A 19,360-nucleotide genomic window follows, 5' to 3' on the forward strand; every position below is an offset into this window, starting at 1 on the left:
AGCAGGGACTTGGCCCAAATTTGTCAAGGAACTGAAATTCTTAGCTGTGCCCTGCTCACCCTGGTGTCAGTAAGTCCCGCAGAATCACCTCGCTCGGTGGCATGTGACAGTTCACACTCCCACACCAAGGCACCTAAGAGGAAAGGAGCTGAAGCCGATGTGAAAAAGACCAGGAGCAATTTTTATCTTAGATGACAAACGTAGAAAAGTCAGAAGGTGGCTCCAATCCAACGCAGCACCTGCCGTAAGTGTGGTACAATCATCTGGTATCAGCGGAGAGACACGAGTGTCGGCCGCAGGGCGGCAGAGATAAGGCAACGGACAGAAGGTTGAGGGTCTCAAGGAGGCTTACTCGGATCCTCTCCTTCCAGGTCTCTGACCCTGTGCTTTCTCCTTCCCCCTCCTCGCATTGAAAAAAGTCATACTTCAACACAGCAAACTTGGCAGGTGATGCTTTGCTTCCGGAGTGTTAAATCGACTCCTACAAATGCACAGGTGGTACAATCTGAAAAAGAGAAGTGCTATATTTGTTTTGGTTGATTTTATGTTTGCCTTTTGCCTTGGGCTGTAACATTGCTGCCCCACTTCACCTCCTAGTCCAAGCACAGGATTCTGTCAACCTCACACAACCTTACCTTTTGGCTGTTATTCTGCTCTTTTTAGCTTTTCTTTTCGTGGCACAATTAATCTGCGAATGTAAGGCAACACCAACAGTAAGGTGAAGAACAACACGTGGCCAAAGAAATAAATAGACCTGTACACCTGTAAAGAGAAGGGGACGGTTAAGGATCAGCAAGGAGCTTTGAGCCAAGAACATATTAGAGGGGATGGAGGGAAAAGGGTTACCACATGGGTCCTCTGTTCATGGCTACTAAATACCTTCATCCATTTGTCCCAGGTGAAAAGGCAAAATGGCACCAGAGAGTAACCCATAAACATCCAATGATTAGTCTGCTGCAGCACGTAGAAGATGGGCCGCAAGAGAGTGATGGAGGCCAAAGTGCTTAGGGGAGGACTGTCCCGAACAAGGTTTATGAACTAATTTAAAGAAAAAAAACAGAATTCTCATCAGTTCGATATCCTGTGGCTGTATATGTGGGCTCTGGGGCCGAAGTTCTCTATCCAGCTGTGTAAAATGAATTTTTAGTAAGTAAAGAAGTAGCTAAATACCTCACCTGGCCAATGTTTTAATTAAGGAAATAAATTTTAATAAGCAATACTGTTCTCTCAGTACTGGGAGATTAGCAGAGGCATTCAGTTTATGTACTTGTGCTCCAATCTTTTCCAGCTGCCAAGTACTTCAGCTGCCCTCTGCTCATATGCTCATATGCTCATATGCCAAGTTCTCCACTTTTCTTCCCGTCAGCTTCTGCAATATATTTACGGTTTGCCCACACAGAAGCCAGCAACCTACTGAACTCTTTAAGAACAAAACCCTATCACGTTTGAAAATCAATTCCAAAGCAAGCAGCTATTTTTCATATTTAATCCAAGTAAAGCCTTCACAGTTTCCAGACTCAGGGGGAAGGACTGGTGCAGGCCACCCCATTCTAGTAAGTCGTACAAAGCATACCTGTCTTTCAACGATGACTATCAGCAACTCCATTTGAAAGCACACCAGGTAGCCAGAGTGCAGCCCATGCCAAATGGCCAGGAAGAAGAGGGCCAGTGCCTGTGACAGCAGTTTGTTACCCAGGAACTTCAGACGCTTGAAGATGTAGCTGGATCAGAAAAGAAACAAAGTGCTTCCAGGTTATTGTCTGTCCCTCCCTGTTGGTGTCAGAGAGGCAGGGCCCAGGGAACCATATGCCTTTGCACACCATGTGGTGACAGAAAACAGCAAGACCAGAGCAAAATGTACATCAGAACAGTCTTAAAGAAATCCCAGCTATAAGGGGGAGAAGGGGTTCATTATGTACAATTTAGCTGTGTCCCAGCAAATGCTGAACGAAAACCCAGTTCAGTTGGCACAGGAGCATCAAAAGCCATGATGTGGGAACCAGCTGTGAGAGCAGTTCTGAGGCTGGCTGAGCAGGCAGGCAGCTCAAGGGCTTGCTGTAGTTCTGTTCTAGTCTCTGCTGCCATCAACTGCCTGCCTTTATTAATAAACTCCCCCTCCAGGTGAATTAAAAGATCTCTCTAACCCAGTAACCCCATAACCTGTTTCTAATGGCACAGCAGCAAAACATGAAAGAAAGTACAAGAAACTGGCAGATCCTTCCTCTAATGCTCCTGCTCAGCCGAGGATCTCAGTTCTGTCGACACAGGTGTCGCCAACACATTATAGAAGGGGAATTTTGTCCTGCTCACCGGGCTACCCAAGCATTGGTGTTGATGTTGAAAGAAGCAATGGTCCCTGTGAACAAAGGTGTTGTCTCATACAGCCAGACCTTCATGTTGGCACAGGCATTCCACAAAGGCTTTCCATTCTGGTCCTTCCCATTGTACCCCAGACCAACAAGGATGCAGACACCTTCCTATCAAAAAATACACAAGTAAGATAAGAGGAAAATATTGCCCCTTTTTTTGTTGGAAAGGCAGAGCTGAGAAAGCTCTGACTCTCACTGTGTTGAGTGGAGAGCACCACTGCAGATGGAACAAATGGCTTAAAAACTGCCTGCTTTTTAGTTATCTAGTCTTGGCTAACTTGGAGCAAGCTGAATTAACTTGTACTGATCTCCAGATATTTGAATTTCTTCCATTTAGTGCTAAGTCCAAGAGCATACTAAGTAGCTGCAAGGGTGTGACCTTTATTCATTTGTCTTTTGCCTCTGGAACAACATGTAGACTCACCGTAACAAGCCAGCAAGTTACGTATTTGTAGAGTATAATTTTGCCCCAGATCAATATGTAACCACAACGGAACCAGAAAGGCTTCTCCTGCAGAGACAAGAGCAAAACAGAACAAAAATAAAAACGGGAGTTGAGTGGCCGTAATGGGACAAGGTAGACGAGATCTCATCACTGTCTTTTGTTTTTATCTGATGTATGTGTTGAGACTGCTGTACGGAGTAGGCTGCCAGGCTTATGCAAACTTATACATCGTTCTCCTTCCTTTGGTAATATGTGGCTGTACTGAAATAGCTACAGTTTGGGAAGACTCTGGGATTAGCATAATCATTGTGAAGTTTACACTCTTATTTAGTCACATCGACACAGAAATGCTGACAATCTGCAAGTAGGAATTATTTGTTAGGAGTTTTCTAAGCACCTCAAAGATTCTGATGAGCCTTGCAAGTTACTCTAGTGAAGTTCTTTGCATGTAATTGTTATTAGGAGGGTAATTAAAATATCATAAAATACATAGGTTTCCAAAAACAGCAGTAGTATCTAAGATCAATTATCTATTTGTAAAAGTTTTCATTTGGTTCAGTTCCCCATAACACATTCCTCTTCTGCATCAAATGGAATCCACCAGATAGGCAGTAAAGCCAAATCAATTGTGGAAAGGCTTATCACTAGTTGCTGAATTACTTTTAAATTGAGGGGAAGCTAAAAAAAAAATTTAAAAATTAACAAATTCTACTCTTGTGCCCACACCCCACACAACCAAGTCAATACATACCATATAGTCATCTGAGATGAGGTATTCATCATAGACGTACAGACTTGATAAGGTATAGGTTACTAGAAACACAAGACCCAAACTCAGGCGCTTGAGAGCAGGCACAAAACTGAGAAAGAAAAATATGAAGGTCAAAGAAATGCCTTGGAAAGAGACCATCAAATCCATAATTTTAAAAACAGAGGTGGAGAAGAGGAGGTGGGGGGACAGCAATAGGGGGTACCACATTCCACTGCAGCAGCTGCCTCCATTTGGAAGCTGGGATGCAAATATTACCAGTTTGGAACCGAGTCTGTACTAAAGATGTCAAATAACTGTTGACATTCATGCCCTGGAAAAACGCTGGGACATTAAGTGGAGAGTTACAAGCAACTTTTAAAAGACTGCCTTGTCTTATAAATCACTTTTGGTCACAGTACTCCCGTGTCCAGGCAAGAAGGCAGTTTGCTGCAGGGAACATAGAGGATTCAGTGGAGGATTCAGCATTCTAGGATCGCAGGAAGGTGAGAAGCCAAGTCACTTTATATTACCTATTGGGTCTCTGGCCTGGGACGTCAGTCATCTCACCCCTTGCCAATTTCTGATAGTCTGTCATGGAGAACTGAGGCCCAACCATGAAGGCACCATAGAAATAGGAGAATCCTGAGACCTCCAGGAAGGTAGGAACTCCCCGGACAGCAAATCGCCGCTGCTCAGGGGTCAGGAACTCCTGCACCAAAGGGAGTGGCATTAACATCATCCCGGGGAATTCATACTAGCTCTGGATGTTATGTTCTCGGCCTGCCTCCTTACTGGTTTCAGTTCTTGCTCTCCAGGTACACAGAACTTTAGACTTTGTATTTCTCATCCACTCCTCTCCCCAGCCCTCTCTATCCCCTCTCCCTCTAAACAGCAAGAAGATCCAATGGTTGAGATGAGTTGCACAGATCTCTATTCCCAAATAAGCTCAAAACATGGAAGGGATCTATTGACACGCATCCCTGTCAGCACAGTAGGCATAGCAAAAGGACTGTATCTGACTTATTCCAGTCCCTGACTGCAGTTGCATGTACTCTCAAGACCTTATCATACTACAATTCCTACTTCTTGATGCAAGAATTCATCGTCTTTAAATACTTGAAACTTCAGCTTGGGAAATTTCAGCTTGACCTTGTTTTCTTGCAGTCAGCAGTGATTCCATGGATGCTAAAGACTAGGTCAAGCCTCAAACATGAGGTGGAGGATCAAGACACTTGAAGTAGGATTAAGAGACTGTAGCAAGTGCAATGCCCTCTCCCACACACTGTGCTGCGCAACTTCTGTCACTGTTTTATCTGCTCTAAAAGGAGGGCCCTAACAAATGGTAAAGGGCAACTGTTCACCAGGGTATGCTAAAACTAATCAAAGAAAAGGAAGATGGGAACTGAGACCCAGTACTGATGGTGTGCAAGTTCAAAGTGCACTACCCACAAGACACAGAGCATCGGGGATTGGGAATCTAACGCAACACATTTGGGGGAAAGAGATGGTGGGGAATTTGGAAGCGAGCAGGGTAATATTCTGACATAATTGAAACAACTTTTGTCCATCTCTAATCACTACTGTCTCTGTTCCAAATTATTTCTTTCTGCTCCAGAATTCAGTGCCCTCAGACACTCACAGAGGCTCCCCTCTCAGCTATGGCTTTTACCAAACAATGCAGCCTGCTAACTCACATTCTTTGAACTTCATTTTCTGACCTCTAGCTCACTGGAACAGCATGGAATGATGGAGAAATGGTCTTACTTACCGGATCTTTTCCTCCATCATAGTAATCGATGGCCAGACCTAGAGGTGAGAAACAGTTATTTGAATCCCTGGGATGGGCTGAATAAGCAAGTCCTCTCTTCCCTGAAGCACAGCTTGCAGAGTGCAAGAGATAGAAGAGAGGTGTCACTCACCAATTAACTTAAGTGTCAAGACACAATGTGGCATTGTCCACTTGATGTCATAATGTTCTGTGGCTGTGAAGTAATATCCAGCCATAAGGTATGTCTGAAAGAAACCATTGTTTGGGTTATTCAAACTAATTCCTCCAGCTGGTTTTGATCTGCCTCCACTTTTCCACCCACAGTTGCTACTGGGAAGTGCAAAACTGAACAGAGGGCTCCCTTCTACAAACTGATGGAGTAAGAAAGGGAGTTTTACCATCTGAAAGAAGAACGTGGTGAAGACGGCAGTGATTGTGCGACCCATTAGTCTCAGTATGAGGAACTGGATTAGGACACATATCAGGGAATGAAAAAACTGCATCCCTGTGGGACAGGAAAAGAGAGAGAGAGAGAGAGATAAGAAGTAGCAATTACATTTACAGGTTCTCCTAAAGTGCAGCTCGCCCTGGGCCAGGCAGCTCTCTTTTCCCAAACTCATCTTACCAAAATTGAAGTAAGCAATTGAGAGTCCTGTGAACACATTGTAGAGATGAATGAGGTAGGTCTCCTTCTGGAAGAGGAAATAGCGCTGGAACAAGGCAAAAGGATATCCTGAGTAGAGAAGAAAGGAAAAAAAAAACAAAGGAAGAGTTAATAAGTTTAGACAAGTATTGGTAATGATCCAAACTTGAACATGTTACTAGGAACATGGATACATTATCAACAAAGATCGTGGTGTTAATTCCCGATACAGTATTTCCATCTTGAGAGACAGATGCCAGATAAATTACTCTGTATAGAAGAAAATACTTTAACAGGAACACAATTATATCAAAATTGACATTGAAGTGCAAGAAATTACAGGATTACAGTTTCTGGCCTCATTCAATACAGATGAATAATGCTTAAATACATGAATCAGACTTTAGTCTCTAATTCATTTCCAAATTCTGCAACAAAAACATTGAACATAGCAAGAAGCTATATTAAAAAAAAAGGGGGGGAGGGAGGAACTTTATGGTTAATACCAGTACAATGTGCTGAAAAATTCAATCCTGCTCCAACCTCAATGAGTTCTTTCAGCTTTAATTTTGGAATTCCTCAAGTGACCTCCAGTAAGATAGATACTCTTGCTTTTCTAACTCTGCAATTTCAGATTTGCATCTGATTTGTGAACTATTGAGTACACATCTGTAACTAAAATCCACTAGTACTATGCATGTAGTGCTTTTGGAAAGAAAAAATCAGTCAGAAGCATATCATACGGAGCAACTAAAATAAGTGGAAGGAGTTTTCTCCTTGAATTTTCTGTGTATTAACTCCTAGCCTAAATTAAGAATGCCTCCAGATTATTCATGTGTGGCTCAAGTGAGAAGCAAACATTTGTAAAACACTCTGGTAGTACGGTGAGAAGTGTCACACAGAACACCATGAGTCAACTAAATTCTGTTGTCTAGGTGAGTTCACATAGCATGCAATAAACACTGCCACTCATTAGACAATAAATATGTTATGTTTTAATACACAGTGACACAGGAAGAGTTGCCCATCTCATGGGTACATGAAGCCCATTCACGCAATTACTGTTTCTAAAGGCACATGCACAAGGAGCTGAATTGGGATACCAGAAGCCACCTTAATTGTAGCATTTTATTGCTTTACTTTGCAAGATTGTGTTCTTTTGTCCTGCTTAAAAATAAACAAAAGGAAAAGGAAATTCATCACGTACCACAATACTGGCATCCATGCTACTTATTATCCTAGCTGAAATCTGTAGCAGTGGATAGATCTCTTATACTTCCACTAATGGAGTACTAGGAGCAGGAGATAGTCATGTTTTATGTGGAGCAGTAATAAAAGGTGACGACATGCACATTCTGCCGAGAAGTGTATGATGGATGGAAGGTTTCCAATAAGCGAGGCCAAATCTAGTCACTGCTGTGAGAGGAAATGAGAAACGCTGTCATGCTATGTAAAATATATGTCTGGCAGTCTGTCAGTGGAGCCATTTTAAGGTCCTCTCCGTCCCCAAAAATCCCTTGGGAGGGAGCCCCAGGGTTTGGGACTTTTGGGCTCCCTTCTGGGTCCCAGATAGCAGCATGCTCTACTGAGTCCAGATGCGCACCTGCTGCTTCTTGAAACCGAACTGCTGCTCCCCATTTCCTCAGCCTCTTGCCACCCCTCTTTCGGTCTTCCCTGCCTCCTTGTTGCTGTTCCTTCCTCCTTTTGTGTCCCACACTGGTTTCCACACCACAGGCTGCTTTCTCAGGCTGAGCAGCCGGCCAGCCCCACATACCACGGCCCTTCACTCACAGAGCCTGGCAACCTCCCTCCTGCACACCCAGCCTGCTCTTCCTTTCCACAACAGCAGCTCCAAGCTCCCCTACAAAATGTCTTACCCAAATCATCCTCTCCCTGCCTGGTCCCCCATGATTTTTACACAGTGTTCTTTTCATTAGCTAACATGGCCTTCTGTCCCGTTTCCCCCATTGCTGCCCTGAACACCAGCTGACGGGGAAAGAGGGCATTGGTAAAGGGAGTTCATCATACAGGCTCTGTAGGGATACAGGAGTAACTAAAAGAATTAGAGCAATTCACATAATCAAAAAAAAAAAAAAGGTTGTGTTTTCTACCAGCCTTTTATTCAGGAACATGTAGACGGGGATTCTTTGTTCATGTGCCAATTTTCCTGCTGAAGTTTAATAAACACAGGAACAACTGGCTCTGAGAAATGGAAAGTGGTAAAAAAATGTAAAGTGTTACTATCAGATTAGATCAAAAGTTTACTGCAGAAAATGTTTCCCCCTTTTGAACAAGGGGAGAAAAATCAGATTACAATTACAGGCAAAGCACAATTTCTTGCTGTTCGTTGACACGGATGGTCTTAAAACTACATTTTCAAGGCTGTCCCACTCTCTCAAAAATCAGTAATATCTTGCAAAAAAGTCCATTTTCATGAGAATTTTTTTCTCTAGATATCTCTGTAGACAGAATAAAAGTATGACTGAATACTATAATGTACCGCAAATTTCTAAAAGCCAGAAATTTTATCTCTTTTCTCCCATGCCCATCTAGAGTTCCTACTCTTTGAGAGAGCTGTCTCACTTGTCAGGCATACTCCTTTTTAGCTCGACACAGCAGATCACATCATGGTTTGGCTAATGATGCTCTGAAGGGAAAAGAACCCTGGCAAACAGAGAGCTACTAATATGCACAGCATATATGTTTTTAGAAAGCCACAAACAAATCCTGGTCTTGCACTACATGGGTACTGTTCCAGTTCAAAAGTCACAACATCAGCCTAAATTCTTCTGATATCCAGAGTAACTTATTAGTACTCTGGACTGCAATTTACCTACAATTCTGCTGCATGAGATAATTTTCTCAGTTTTACAACTGGGCCAGTTCCACGCTGCAGATATAAACTTTAACCCCCAAATGGCAGTGGATACTGAATGTCAATGGTCATTCTACTGTGGCCTGTGCCCTTCTGAACACTCATAAACTCTCTATTAAATAACAAGCAACTTCTACTGATAACAATGGCAGTACTCCTGCCCCACTACCGTGTTCCTGAAGCACAGCAGTTTTTGGAGTTATTTTGGAGTTGGCTGTCACCTTTGGATATGTCAGCAGCAGGACGCTGTGCTGCTTTGCTTCTGCCATTCAGTGCAACAGGACAAGAGTCCCTGGTCCTTGCTGCCAAGAGATCCTGCACAGCAGCTCCCACTCTGCCAACCTCCTCTTTCACAACTCCCTCAGGCAGAGTAGGCTGTAACACTCCTGGAGAAAACAGAAGGGAACCCCTGATCCCAAGTAATTCTTTTTCTCTACCCACCATGGAGTTGAAAAACAGTCTGCACACAGAGTTGGATTTTGCTTCTAGACAGACTTTTTATAGAAGGAAATAAGCAATTGATGTAGAAGTGGCAAATTAGACATGAATGCTGCTAATGGTAAATCCCTCTTTTTTTTTTTTTCCAAACTTCACAGCAACAAGAGGATGATCTCTGGTTAAGAGAACCCCTGTGATGAAAAGAAAGGACAAAGTCAGCTTTTTGGCCACAGCCATTTGGGAGAGTAATGGGCCACTGCACATCGCTCAAGTTGTCCAGAGATACAAGAATCTAACTAAGCAAAAGAAGTAAATGATCGAGAAGGTGAATTAGGCAGGATGAAAGTTCTACTAATACCAAGCAAAAATAGTGCCATCTTCTTGAATGGGTGATTAAGATGCCTGTCTTTTTCCAGATATAAAGCTGCAAATAAGAATACCAGAAACATTCTTTTCATCTCTGCTCCCTTTATTTCCCCTTTTATATGCATTAGCTCTGTTTCATCTTCAAGAGAGTAGATCTGACTATTTTTCCCCTTCTCCTTTGCTGATCAGCTAACTCCTCCTTAGTTAACATCTAGCAGGTCAATTGCCTTCGTTTTCTCGTGAAAATGCTAAAACTAAAAGGAAGGGGACAACAGGAAAAGAAAGTGGTAAAATACCAGCCTTACCTAATATTTTGACTTCAAAGGTATTCCCTTCTTCTGTCTCTAATACTGCAATCCTTCTCTAACACTGGGTGCATAAACATGAGTATTTTAATTCAGCTCAGGACTGCACTTTCAAAGTCCACTTATGGTGCTTTAGTTTGCTTTAGTCTCAAAGCATGTGAACAGGGCTCTCTTCAGATGAAACTAAACTGAAAACACACTCCAGTGGGTGCTTAGTCCGTATGACCAGACTGAAACAAATTGAAAGTAAATGCTCAAAACCCACAGAGAAGTCTGCTCTATAGATCTGCTCCTACTGTACCACTTCGCTAATGTAGACACGGGCAGTGGGTAGCATTACATACCTCCCTCTATTTTTTTATTATTTAATGAACAAGATGTATTTGAAGTTAGAAGTTTAAACAACGCAGCACATGAGTGCTCAGTGACAGGGCTGGTTTTAGACCCCGTGACAGGGGAGTGCTGCCTCTTACAGCTTCTCCCATCTCTTACCCATAAAAACCAGTTGTTCGCCTTCCCTGCAGTAAGGTTCTTGTTTGTCTGACCAGCTGGGGACTCGGTTTGGGATAAGTCAACAGCTTTGGGTGATCACAGTGAGAATTTCACTGAGCTTAAAAATCTTCAGGATGCAGAGAACAGGAAGAAACAGAGGATGTAAAAATAATTATGAAAGGTAGAAGAGTAGCAGACGACCGGCAAGCAAAGGAATATGTTTCTGGCACCTATTGAGTAGTAATGTGTTAATTTCTGCAGGTCCCTGATATGTGTGTGGATGAGGGAACACTTCCCCAGTGCTTTTCCTGGCAGGTCTGGGCAAATCAGCAGGGTCAGTTCTGGCTCAGGGGTGTAAACAGCATGTTGGTCCCCCTCCACACTGTGCAGCAGGACATGCCAGGTAGCTTGCAAGCCACTGTGTAATACTATGATCAGATAAATAGCTGTAATTCTTTGGGATCATACAGCCATGCAAGAAATGAGATCAACATAAAGTCTTAAATACACAGTGCCACAAGGCCCCCTGCATCCTGGCTTATGCTTTGAGCGGTGACAGCAGGAAAGAAATCTGTCCCCTCTCATGTGAGGACAGGAGCAGCAGCACAGAAACCCTGTTCTCTCCTTCACACCATTAAAGGGCTCCTTTTTCCTTTTTCCTCCAAGGGGCTAGGACAGCATTGGTTCAGACCTCTTATTCCAGCAACTGGAAAGTAACTCTGTAGGGACAGAGCTGCGACCACTGGTGTCTTCGATGCTGACAAAAAGACAGAGTTTCTCCTCTGGGAACAGTGGCCCCTGGACCTACTGAAGAATGCAAGGTAGAGTACACCTCTCAAAGACACCTTCATATCATTGACAGACATTAGTGTACTGACACATCACACTTTTTTTATTGGCAGGGTCCAGAACTATGCTTCAGGTCTTACTGCTGTTGATAAAGCAGCCAAATTGCAGACTAATTTCTTCAAAGGCTGTTTACGCAAATTTTTACATATGGGAAGTCTGCAGTAAGTTTTTAATCTTGTACAATCTGAGTAAAGGACTCTAGTTGTATTCTTTGCTTCAAAATTGCAGCATATATAAATGTGTCTGATCTAAATACAAAGCTGTGACTAAAATCCCCATAATTTGCTCAGCAATGTGCCATTACTTGTTCACTAAAACATTGTGTTGCCCTTTAGGACTACTCCAATTTTAGTTCTTGGATGCTCTTCCTTCCTCCTTTCTCATTCTCCCCTTTATTTAATTTTTTTCAGTTGTGACAGAATGTTAACAGTTTTATACAACCTCTTTTAGTTATTTCAGATTACGACTAAGTAAACACACTTATTCTGAATCAAGAGAGTCCATTTAGACTTTTTTTCAACAATAATTCAGCTTTCTCCAGAAATTAATGTAAGAAGTTGCAAAGTCCCTTGTGATTCTTCCTCTTTCTCAGAAAACTATTTTTACCAGTTTTGGTGATCTTCTGAACAGTGAAACCCTAGAAACTGTTGTCACAGTGTAGATGGGAAACTGCATCACAGAGCAAGAAAAAGAAAAAACTTTTTAGTCCATCTTTGGAACAGAGATCTTTGAACAGCTTTGGAACCAAGCTTTGTCCTCATGGTCTTGTTCTGAAATAATTCAGCAGTATTAGCTGCAGCCAAAAAATAGTTTTCTTCCTGAATCTATACAAACACCTGAAACGGAGGAAGTGAAGGAAAAGCCATACTTTTTCTGTCCTAATGCCACTTCCAGCTTTCAGAAATGCCTTTCATTTACACCCCATGCTGTCCTATGAAGTGGTCATCAGTGCTAGCTGCATTACCAACAAGCTTAAGGCTTTCCATCACATTAAATGGATTGTAAACTAAGCTGCAATTAAATGAACATTTCTTTGTGCTGGGCTAAGGAACTCTTCTTACTCTCCTCTCATGTTGTTCTGGAGGACTGTTTGGCCTGTCCAAACAGTAATGGTATAATGCTTTACCTCCCATCCATTAAGCAGGAAAGCTGAAGTCAATCCCCTCTGCCCGAGTGGTTCAACCTACACGACCTGCAAGAGTGCCAAACTACAGGCAAGGCTATTTTGCATGCCCTGAAGCCTTCTGTCTGAAGTTATGCCTTCCATTGCATGTAATTAAGTGATACTGAGCTAGGGAGAAAGGACAGGGGAAGGCAGGTCTAGCCTCCTGGTTTAGTAAATACATTTTAGTATGCAGGGGAGAGATGTTAGTGGTTTCCTAGTCCCTGATCTCCAGACTTTAATACAAATTACAAAAATCCACTGGGACCATGCAAAATAGATAGCGGCCTACCTCAGGAACAGCACTGTGCTGTCTCAGGGGCTTAGTGTTAACACTGTACATGGAACATTTGTAACAGCACACACGGATCTCATGCTTCCTCAATCTACCGACTGCAGCGGGCAGCTCTTCTTATCTTTCTAGGAGAATAACTATCTGCTGTTCATTTCAAAGAAGTGGTTTTGCTCACCCATAAGACACCGAGCAAGAAACAGCCTTCCAGTGTAGTGTTCTAGCTTATTATTAGTAAGAAGCAAGAAGGAACTCAGAAAGTAAGATCCAGGTGGGAATATTCTGCAGAGGCATCTCTCTGCTGTAGCTATCTGCCTCCACACAAGCTTTCTAGGACCTTTTCTGCATAAGCACCTGTTAGACTAGTTCCGTGGTTAATTCAGTTGACTAACCTCGTAGTGAACTATCTGCTTTTTCTGGTTTAGGTTTCTGCCAAGCAAGTAAATTCAATCAGATTGCAATTAAAGTATCAGAGACAGACGTGGGAGAAAGGAAAGCAGGACTTTCCCTGTTCAGCTGTGGGGAGCTGCTAGACTAACTCATGCTGACTTGTGCGCATGTCTTGTATATGTTACCTATTAATTTTTTTTCTTCTAGAAGAAGTTTGGTTTAACTGACTTCTATGTGGAGTTCAAAATGATAATCAGTTCAGCCTCCTATATCTACCCTTGATGTGAGGAATGTTTTGGTTCAGCTTGATCTCGCACATCATAAACTAAATCAGGCAGAAACAAGTCTGGTGCAGACCACAGTTACAAAGTGACACAGTTTTTCTTGCTTGCATCTTTTCTTAAAAATTATACTTCTAGTTAGCCGAAGCAACTTTATTTTGACAGATCACACAGGAGCAGCTGCATCACTTCAAACATATTTTCAGGTTCAGTGGAAAGCTTGTATTTCCTTTCTGCTAGGTGACTACACCACCAAATGCTTTCACAACCTGAAGTTTCACTGAGCATCTGCAGAGATGTACGCAGATAGCATGCATACATACACTTGAATTAATGTTTTGGGAGTCATAACCTCCCCCTCAATGGCTAGCTCACATCATAACGCTAGCCCTGCCTTACCCATTTCACACGGGACTTAAGTATCTCATGTTTACATAAGCGCAGGCAGTGTGGGTTTTGCAACATGCTTCGCGTCGCAGGTGGAGCACAGAACATCATCCCAGTTCTCCTGGCCACTGTGCTGGCAGGCTCTCCTCACCCTACCTGGCAGTGCCCGTGATGACACGCCACTCCCTCAGTGCCATCACTGCTGCAGACACCAGCGATATCTCTGGGCCGCGACCGCCCTGCACTCGGACAGGGCAACACCTGGGAGAGGCTGCGGGGACTCCCGAGCGGACACACGCTCGCGGGGTGCGGGATATACACGGGGCGTCGGGGCACTCTCACAGAGCCAGCGAGACAACCGCTAACAAAGTTCCTGTGCCCGGGATACGGGCCCCAAGAGGGGTCTTCCGCTGGCACCCCGCGCTCCTCCCTGCCCCACTCCTACAGGCGGTCTGACAGAACCGCGCCCCGACTTCCCGCGGAGAAACCGGGCGGAGTCCGCTCTCCGCCGGGACGGCTGGACGCTCGTCCCGGGCGGCTCCTGGGGGCACGTCCCGCGTTCCCCGGGCGAGGCGGGCGGTGCCGGTAGCGGCGGGGGCTCGCCCTCCGGCTCGCGCGCACACGTGGCCTGGTGCGGCGACGCGGAACACAGGTGCGGCTCCGCCGGCGGGCGCGATGCCGGCCCCGGCCGCCGCGCAGCGTGGCACAGTGGTTAGAGCGGCGGGGTCGCCGTTGCCCACGGCGGGGCGCGGAGCCCCGCCCGGGACGTCAACCCGTTTCCCCCCCACGCCCTGTCTTACCATGAGGATGGACAGGATGAGCGCAACGCCTGCTCCGACGAGCCAGCGCCTCGGCCAGGCGCGCCAGGCTCAGCCGGCCGCCGCCACCGCCCATGTTCACCGCGGCCGCCGCCGGCCGCTCGCGCCCCGAACCGGCAGCTGCACAGCCAGCGCGGCCCCGCACCGCGCACCGCCCCAGCCGCCCATTGGCTGCGCTGCGCCCGGCCCGCCCCGCCGTTGTCGGCGATTGGACCGCCCGTGGCAGCGGGGCGGGGCCCCAGCGCACTAAGGCAAAGGTTACCCGCGGGTGGGCGGGCGCGGCCCGGCCCGCGGCCAATGATTGGTGGAAGTACGGCAGGGGGCGGGCGCAAGAGCGGCGGGCGGGCGGGGCGGGCGCGCGGGGCGGCCCGGCTCCCCATTGGCTGCGGCGGGACAGGAGAGCGGCGGGGACGGGGTCGGGTTATTCGCGGACACGAGGCGCGAGCGGAGGGCGGGAGAGCGCGTGGGGAGGGCGGGAAAGGGGGGTGGTGGCCTAGGCCTGGGTCTGCGTTCTGGCTTTGGCCTTGACCTCAGCCATGGCCTCGGCCGCAACCCCAGCCCTGTTCTTAGCCTTAGCCTCGGCCTTAGCTTCGGCGTGGGGCACAGCTTGAGCTTCCCCAACGCTGCCAGGTCCATCACCCCATTTGTCCCCGGAGGACAGACCCCTGGTGCTTGGCTCTTGTGGCCCAGAGGGATCCGTTTCCCATACCATTATTATGGCAACACCTGTTCCTTGCCCTGTCCCTGTATCACCTGACTGAGTGTGCCACAGTGCCAGGCACAGTTTCAGTGGTTCCCAGTGACAGGACAAGGAGCAATGGCCACAAACCAAAGCACAGGAAGTTTCACCTCAACATGAGGAAGAACTTCTTTACACTGAGGGTGGCAGAGCACTGGAACAGGCTGCCCAGGGAGGTTGTGGAGTCTCTCTCTTTGGAGACATTCAAAACCCACCTCGACACATTCCTGTCTCACCTGTTCCAGATGACCTTGCCTTGGCATCGGTGATTAGACTGGATGATCTCCAGAGGTCCCTTCCAATCCTAACAATTCTGTGACTCTTGTCACTGGGCAAGTCTGCCCACACAGCCTCCTCATAACTCATCTACTGGATGACCTTCTCCTAGGTTAGGTTAGATATTAGAAAAAGGTTCTTCACCCAGAGGGTGGTTGGGCACTGGAACAGGCTCCCCAGGGAAGTGGTCACAGCACCAAGTCTGAGAGAGTTCAAGAAGTGTTTGGATGATACTCTCAGGCACATGGTGTGACTTGAGGATGGTCCTGTGCAGAGCCAGGAGTTCAATTTTATGATCCTTGTGAGTACCTTCCGACCCGGCATATTCTGTGATTCTGTGTGGCGTGTCCCTTCATGCAGCTGTACATGAGTGCACCCCAAGTTCTCCTCAGCTAAAGCTTTGGGTGTAGCAGATGTGATCCTCTTTCCCTTGTTTGTGTTACCATTTTCCTGTTGGGTCATTCAGGTGAGCAGTAGCACCAAAACTTAGCTGGAGGGGCAAACTCAGGCTCACACAAAGATTCACATGAAAAGGGACCTCTGGAGGTCTCTGATCCAAACCCCAGCTCACAAGCTGGACTCCAAACCTGGATCAAATTGCTCAGGGTGTTGCCTGGGCACTTTCTGTACATTTTTATGGGTGAAGAGCTCCGAGCCTCCCCGGCCTCCTGAGCCAGTGCTAAATCATCCTCTTTATCCTGCTCTATCCTCTTTATCATCACCATTTAGACAGCAGCCCCAATGAGATCCCATTTCTTGTCAAATCTGACTGGAAGAGGGACTATCTGGCAACATGCCCATCTGGACCTCACTTATATAGAAGACCAGGCTAAAGACCTTGCCTCCTCTTGCCCTTTTCTTTTCCAGGCTAAACAAATCCAGATTCCTCAGTATCAAAGCTCTAGTCACCTATCCAGTGGTCCTCCACTGGGCTCTTTCTAGTTGGTTCACACCTCTCTTGTGCTGGAGAGTCCATAGTGAACGCAGCGAAACAAATACAACTGTATCAATGCCACACAGAGGGAAATAATTGCTTCTCTCCACCTGTTGACTCTTCTGTCATCCATGCCACCCAGTGTGTTGTTAGGGTGTATCATGGGCTGGTGTGCCAGCACCTCCAGGATCTTTTCTGCTGAGCTGCTCCTTAGTCCATTGTCTCCCAGTCTGTGCTGGCACATATGATTACTCTGCTTCGGGTGCAGGTCTGGCCATGAGGTTATGGTGTGGCTGTGGGGTGGGCTCACCTGCTGAGAACAGGCCCTGGTGGGCACAGTTTTCACTTTAAATGATGTGGATTTTCTCCTATCCTCCATTTCTTAGTGGGAAAGGCACAGATCAAGAGAAGGAAGAGGATAAAGTCTTGAAAGAGCAGTGAAACTGCATGTTGGGCTGTGCAGCAGAAGATGTAGTGAGCGTAGAGAGTAGAACAGACAAAGGATGAAAAGAATGAAGGAGTGATCTGACAGAAACCTCAAAAAGTTCAGAAAATAAATGCATTCGAAATAATATGGGACTTGACGTGAAGCTAAGGGAGAACTGAGCCAGAATCATTTCAGAGGTCCACAGTGAAACTGTGAAAAGCAATGACCTTAAGCTGCTGCAAAGGAAAGTTCAGTTGGACCAAAGGGTGGTTCACCATGGGAACAGGTGCTTAGAGAGGCGGGGACATCTTCAGCCTTGGAGATGTTCAGAAGATGACTTTTTCTCACAGAAAATGAGAAAAATGGAAATGAAGAGTAATCAGTGCAGTAAGGAAGTGAATGAAGAAGGGGAGATCTCAGCCTTGATCTCCAGAGGTCCCTTGAAGACAGTGTAAGGTGCAGAGTGGCAGGCCAAGATGTTCAGTGGGGGTTTAAAAACCCTTCTGACTCCATCAGGTTAGACTTTACAAATAGGTTACTGTGTTTGTCCACCCTAACTGGTTACTGTTTGCCAGTTGACTTTCCAAGGAATATCTGTCTCTCATTTCCACGTTCAAATGTGTGTTTATGGTGTTCAGGCCAGTTTCCTGAGTGAGTCAGTCCTGTGTGAGCATGATGACTGTCTATTCCTCCCCCTGTCATGTTTTACAAGGAATGATCCTCTCAAATTTCAACATTTGTAGAAATGTAATGAAAGTGGAGAGCCAGATTACAGAAAGGCCTTTTAGCATCACCGCTGAAGGAATCCACTCCATAACCAAGCTTCGTCCCTTCTTTGGTATAATTAAATTATCCCACAGATTTAACACTCTGAGGGGGTAACCTCTTAAAGTCTCTATCTTGCTTAGTTCTGCTGTTGTCTGACAGGTGACTATAGTTGTTATCATCATATTAAAAGTCCACGAATGAGTTAAAGAGTGATGAGAATATTCGTGTAAAAAAGATCCACTGAGAACATGTTAACAGTAACATACAGATATAACTTCTGGCTCAGTATGTCGCTACATTTTAGATAGCCAAAAAAGGGAGAATATACCAGGGAAATATCTCCATACACTTGCCTTCTCCCTTAAACCTCCACATCAGGCTTCTCCTCCCTTCATCCTTCCCGTTCCCTTCTTGTCCTCTTTTCATAAAAGCTTAGATCGTGCCTGGAGGATTACTTAGATTCTGTGGGCAATGGCCTTGCTTTGAAGGTCAGACTGCTGTAACCTGGCACCAACCATGCCACTGTTGCTGCAGCCACTGGTACTCTGCTGGGCTTGGCACGAGAGCTTACAGCACTGGGCTTAGCTTTCCGCATGTTCTGCTGGTACACGTCCTGCCCAAGAAGACCTCTGTCTCCTGCAGATGCAGACTCCTGCTTTTCGAAAGGCAAGGTGCTCCGTCTGGTTTTGGAGGACACATTTGTAGCAGGAAAAATGGATTTGGACCACAGTCCCTCTCAGGTGGTGTCCTCCCGTAGACCCGAGGTTGCAGAAAAAGGGGAGAGTTAGAGGCTTTATGCTGGGCTAGCCAAATTCTGGTCTAGGACCTTTGTGTTCTGGAATAGCTGAGGCAACAACCCCCTGACACACTTCTTTTGTGCAAAGAGGAACTTACTAGAAATGTCCACTATTTGTGAAATGAATTTTTTAAATACTGTAGTATTTTAATACACTTGAGGTTAGCTACTTGTATGGTGAGACAGAGTGCATATGAACTTTCATTCTGTAATTTACTATTGTCAGAGATGGGTTTCAGAAGCAGCATCTGCTCCTGAGATTCCCTAACAATTTCCATTGCAAGATTCTTTTTTCAGATGCTTGAAATGTTGCTATATTTGACCTGTTTAGATTAAATGCTAGATAGCCAATTCGGGTCAGAGCATAGTAGCTGGTTTTGAGACTTGAATCATGATGAGTGTACTGCTATTTTTCAGTAGTATTATTATTTTAATAATCATAGTGGTGTCATGCTTGAGAGGAGGGGGTGTAGCCAAAAATATTTATTTATTGTCCTGAAGATACACCGTGGTTTCATAACATTACATAGGTATTAATATGAAACTTGAGATTCACATGAGCTCGGTGGGGCAATATGGGAATGGAGCTACTGCAACTTCTGTAAATTCATTTCCATTGACTGTGTTCCAGTGGTTCATGCAGCTTTCCCACACGCCACAACTGCACGAGACCCCAGATGGTTCCTCAAGAGCTCTTGCAGTACGTTCTTTCCAGGACCATTTCTTGTATGCTGAGGGACTGAAACAGGAATCTTGTGCTCTGCCTCACTAGTGCCTCTTCTCCCAGGC

The 19,360-nt window shown here is 45.6% G+C and overlaps 1 protein-coding gene across 1 annotated transcript; it reads right to left on the bottom strand.

Moving 5' to 3' along the window:
- Positions 1–160: 160 nt before the first annotated feature.
- Positions 161–14,716, bottom strand: LPCAT3 (lysophosphatidylcholine acyltransferase 3). The gene is made up of 13 exons (XM_029960679.1): positions 14,614–14,716; positions 5,959–6,067; positions 5,732–5,838; positions 5,485–5,578; positions 5,334–5,371; positions 4,096–4,274; positions 3,566–3,674; positions 2,794–2,880; positions 2,311–2,477; positions 1,574–1,721; positions 880–1,038; positions 636–762; positions 161–505 (listed from the first exon to the last, which is right to left on the bottom strand). Exons 1-12 carry the CDS (start codon positions 14,614–14,616, stop codon positions 646–648), a joined length of 1,317 nt encoding a protein of 438 aa, XP_029816539.1. The 5' UTR covers positions 14,617–14,716; the 3' UTR covers positions 161–505; positions 636–645.
- Positions 14,717–19,360: the final 4,644 nt, after the last annotated feature.

Source organism: Manacus vitellinus, unplaced genomic scaffold (genome assembly GCF_001715985.3).
Source record: "Manacus vitellinus isolate BGI_N305 unplaced genomic scaffold, ASM171598v3 scaffold_28_pilon, whole genome shotgun sequence".
Taxonomy (NCBI): Eukaryota; Metazoa; Chordata; class Aves; order Passeriformes; family Pipridae; genus Manacus; species Manacus vitellinus.

Coding starts and splice junctions, on each gene's coding strand:
- LPCAT3 (XM_029960679.1), bottom strand. Junction 2,478..2,793: donor TAACTTGCTGGCTTGTTACG/GTGAGTCTACAT, acceptor ATTTTTTGATAG/GAAGGTGTCTGCATCCTTGT. Junction 1,039..1,573: donor TAGTCATCGTTGAAAGACAG/GTATGCTTTGTA, acceptor TCTTTAAATTAG/TTCATAAACCTTGTTCGGGA.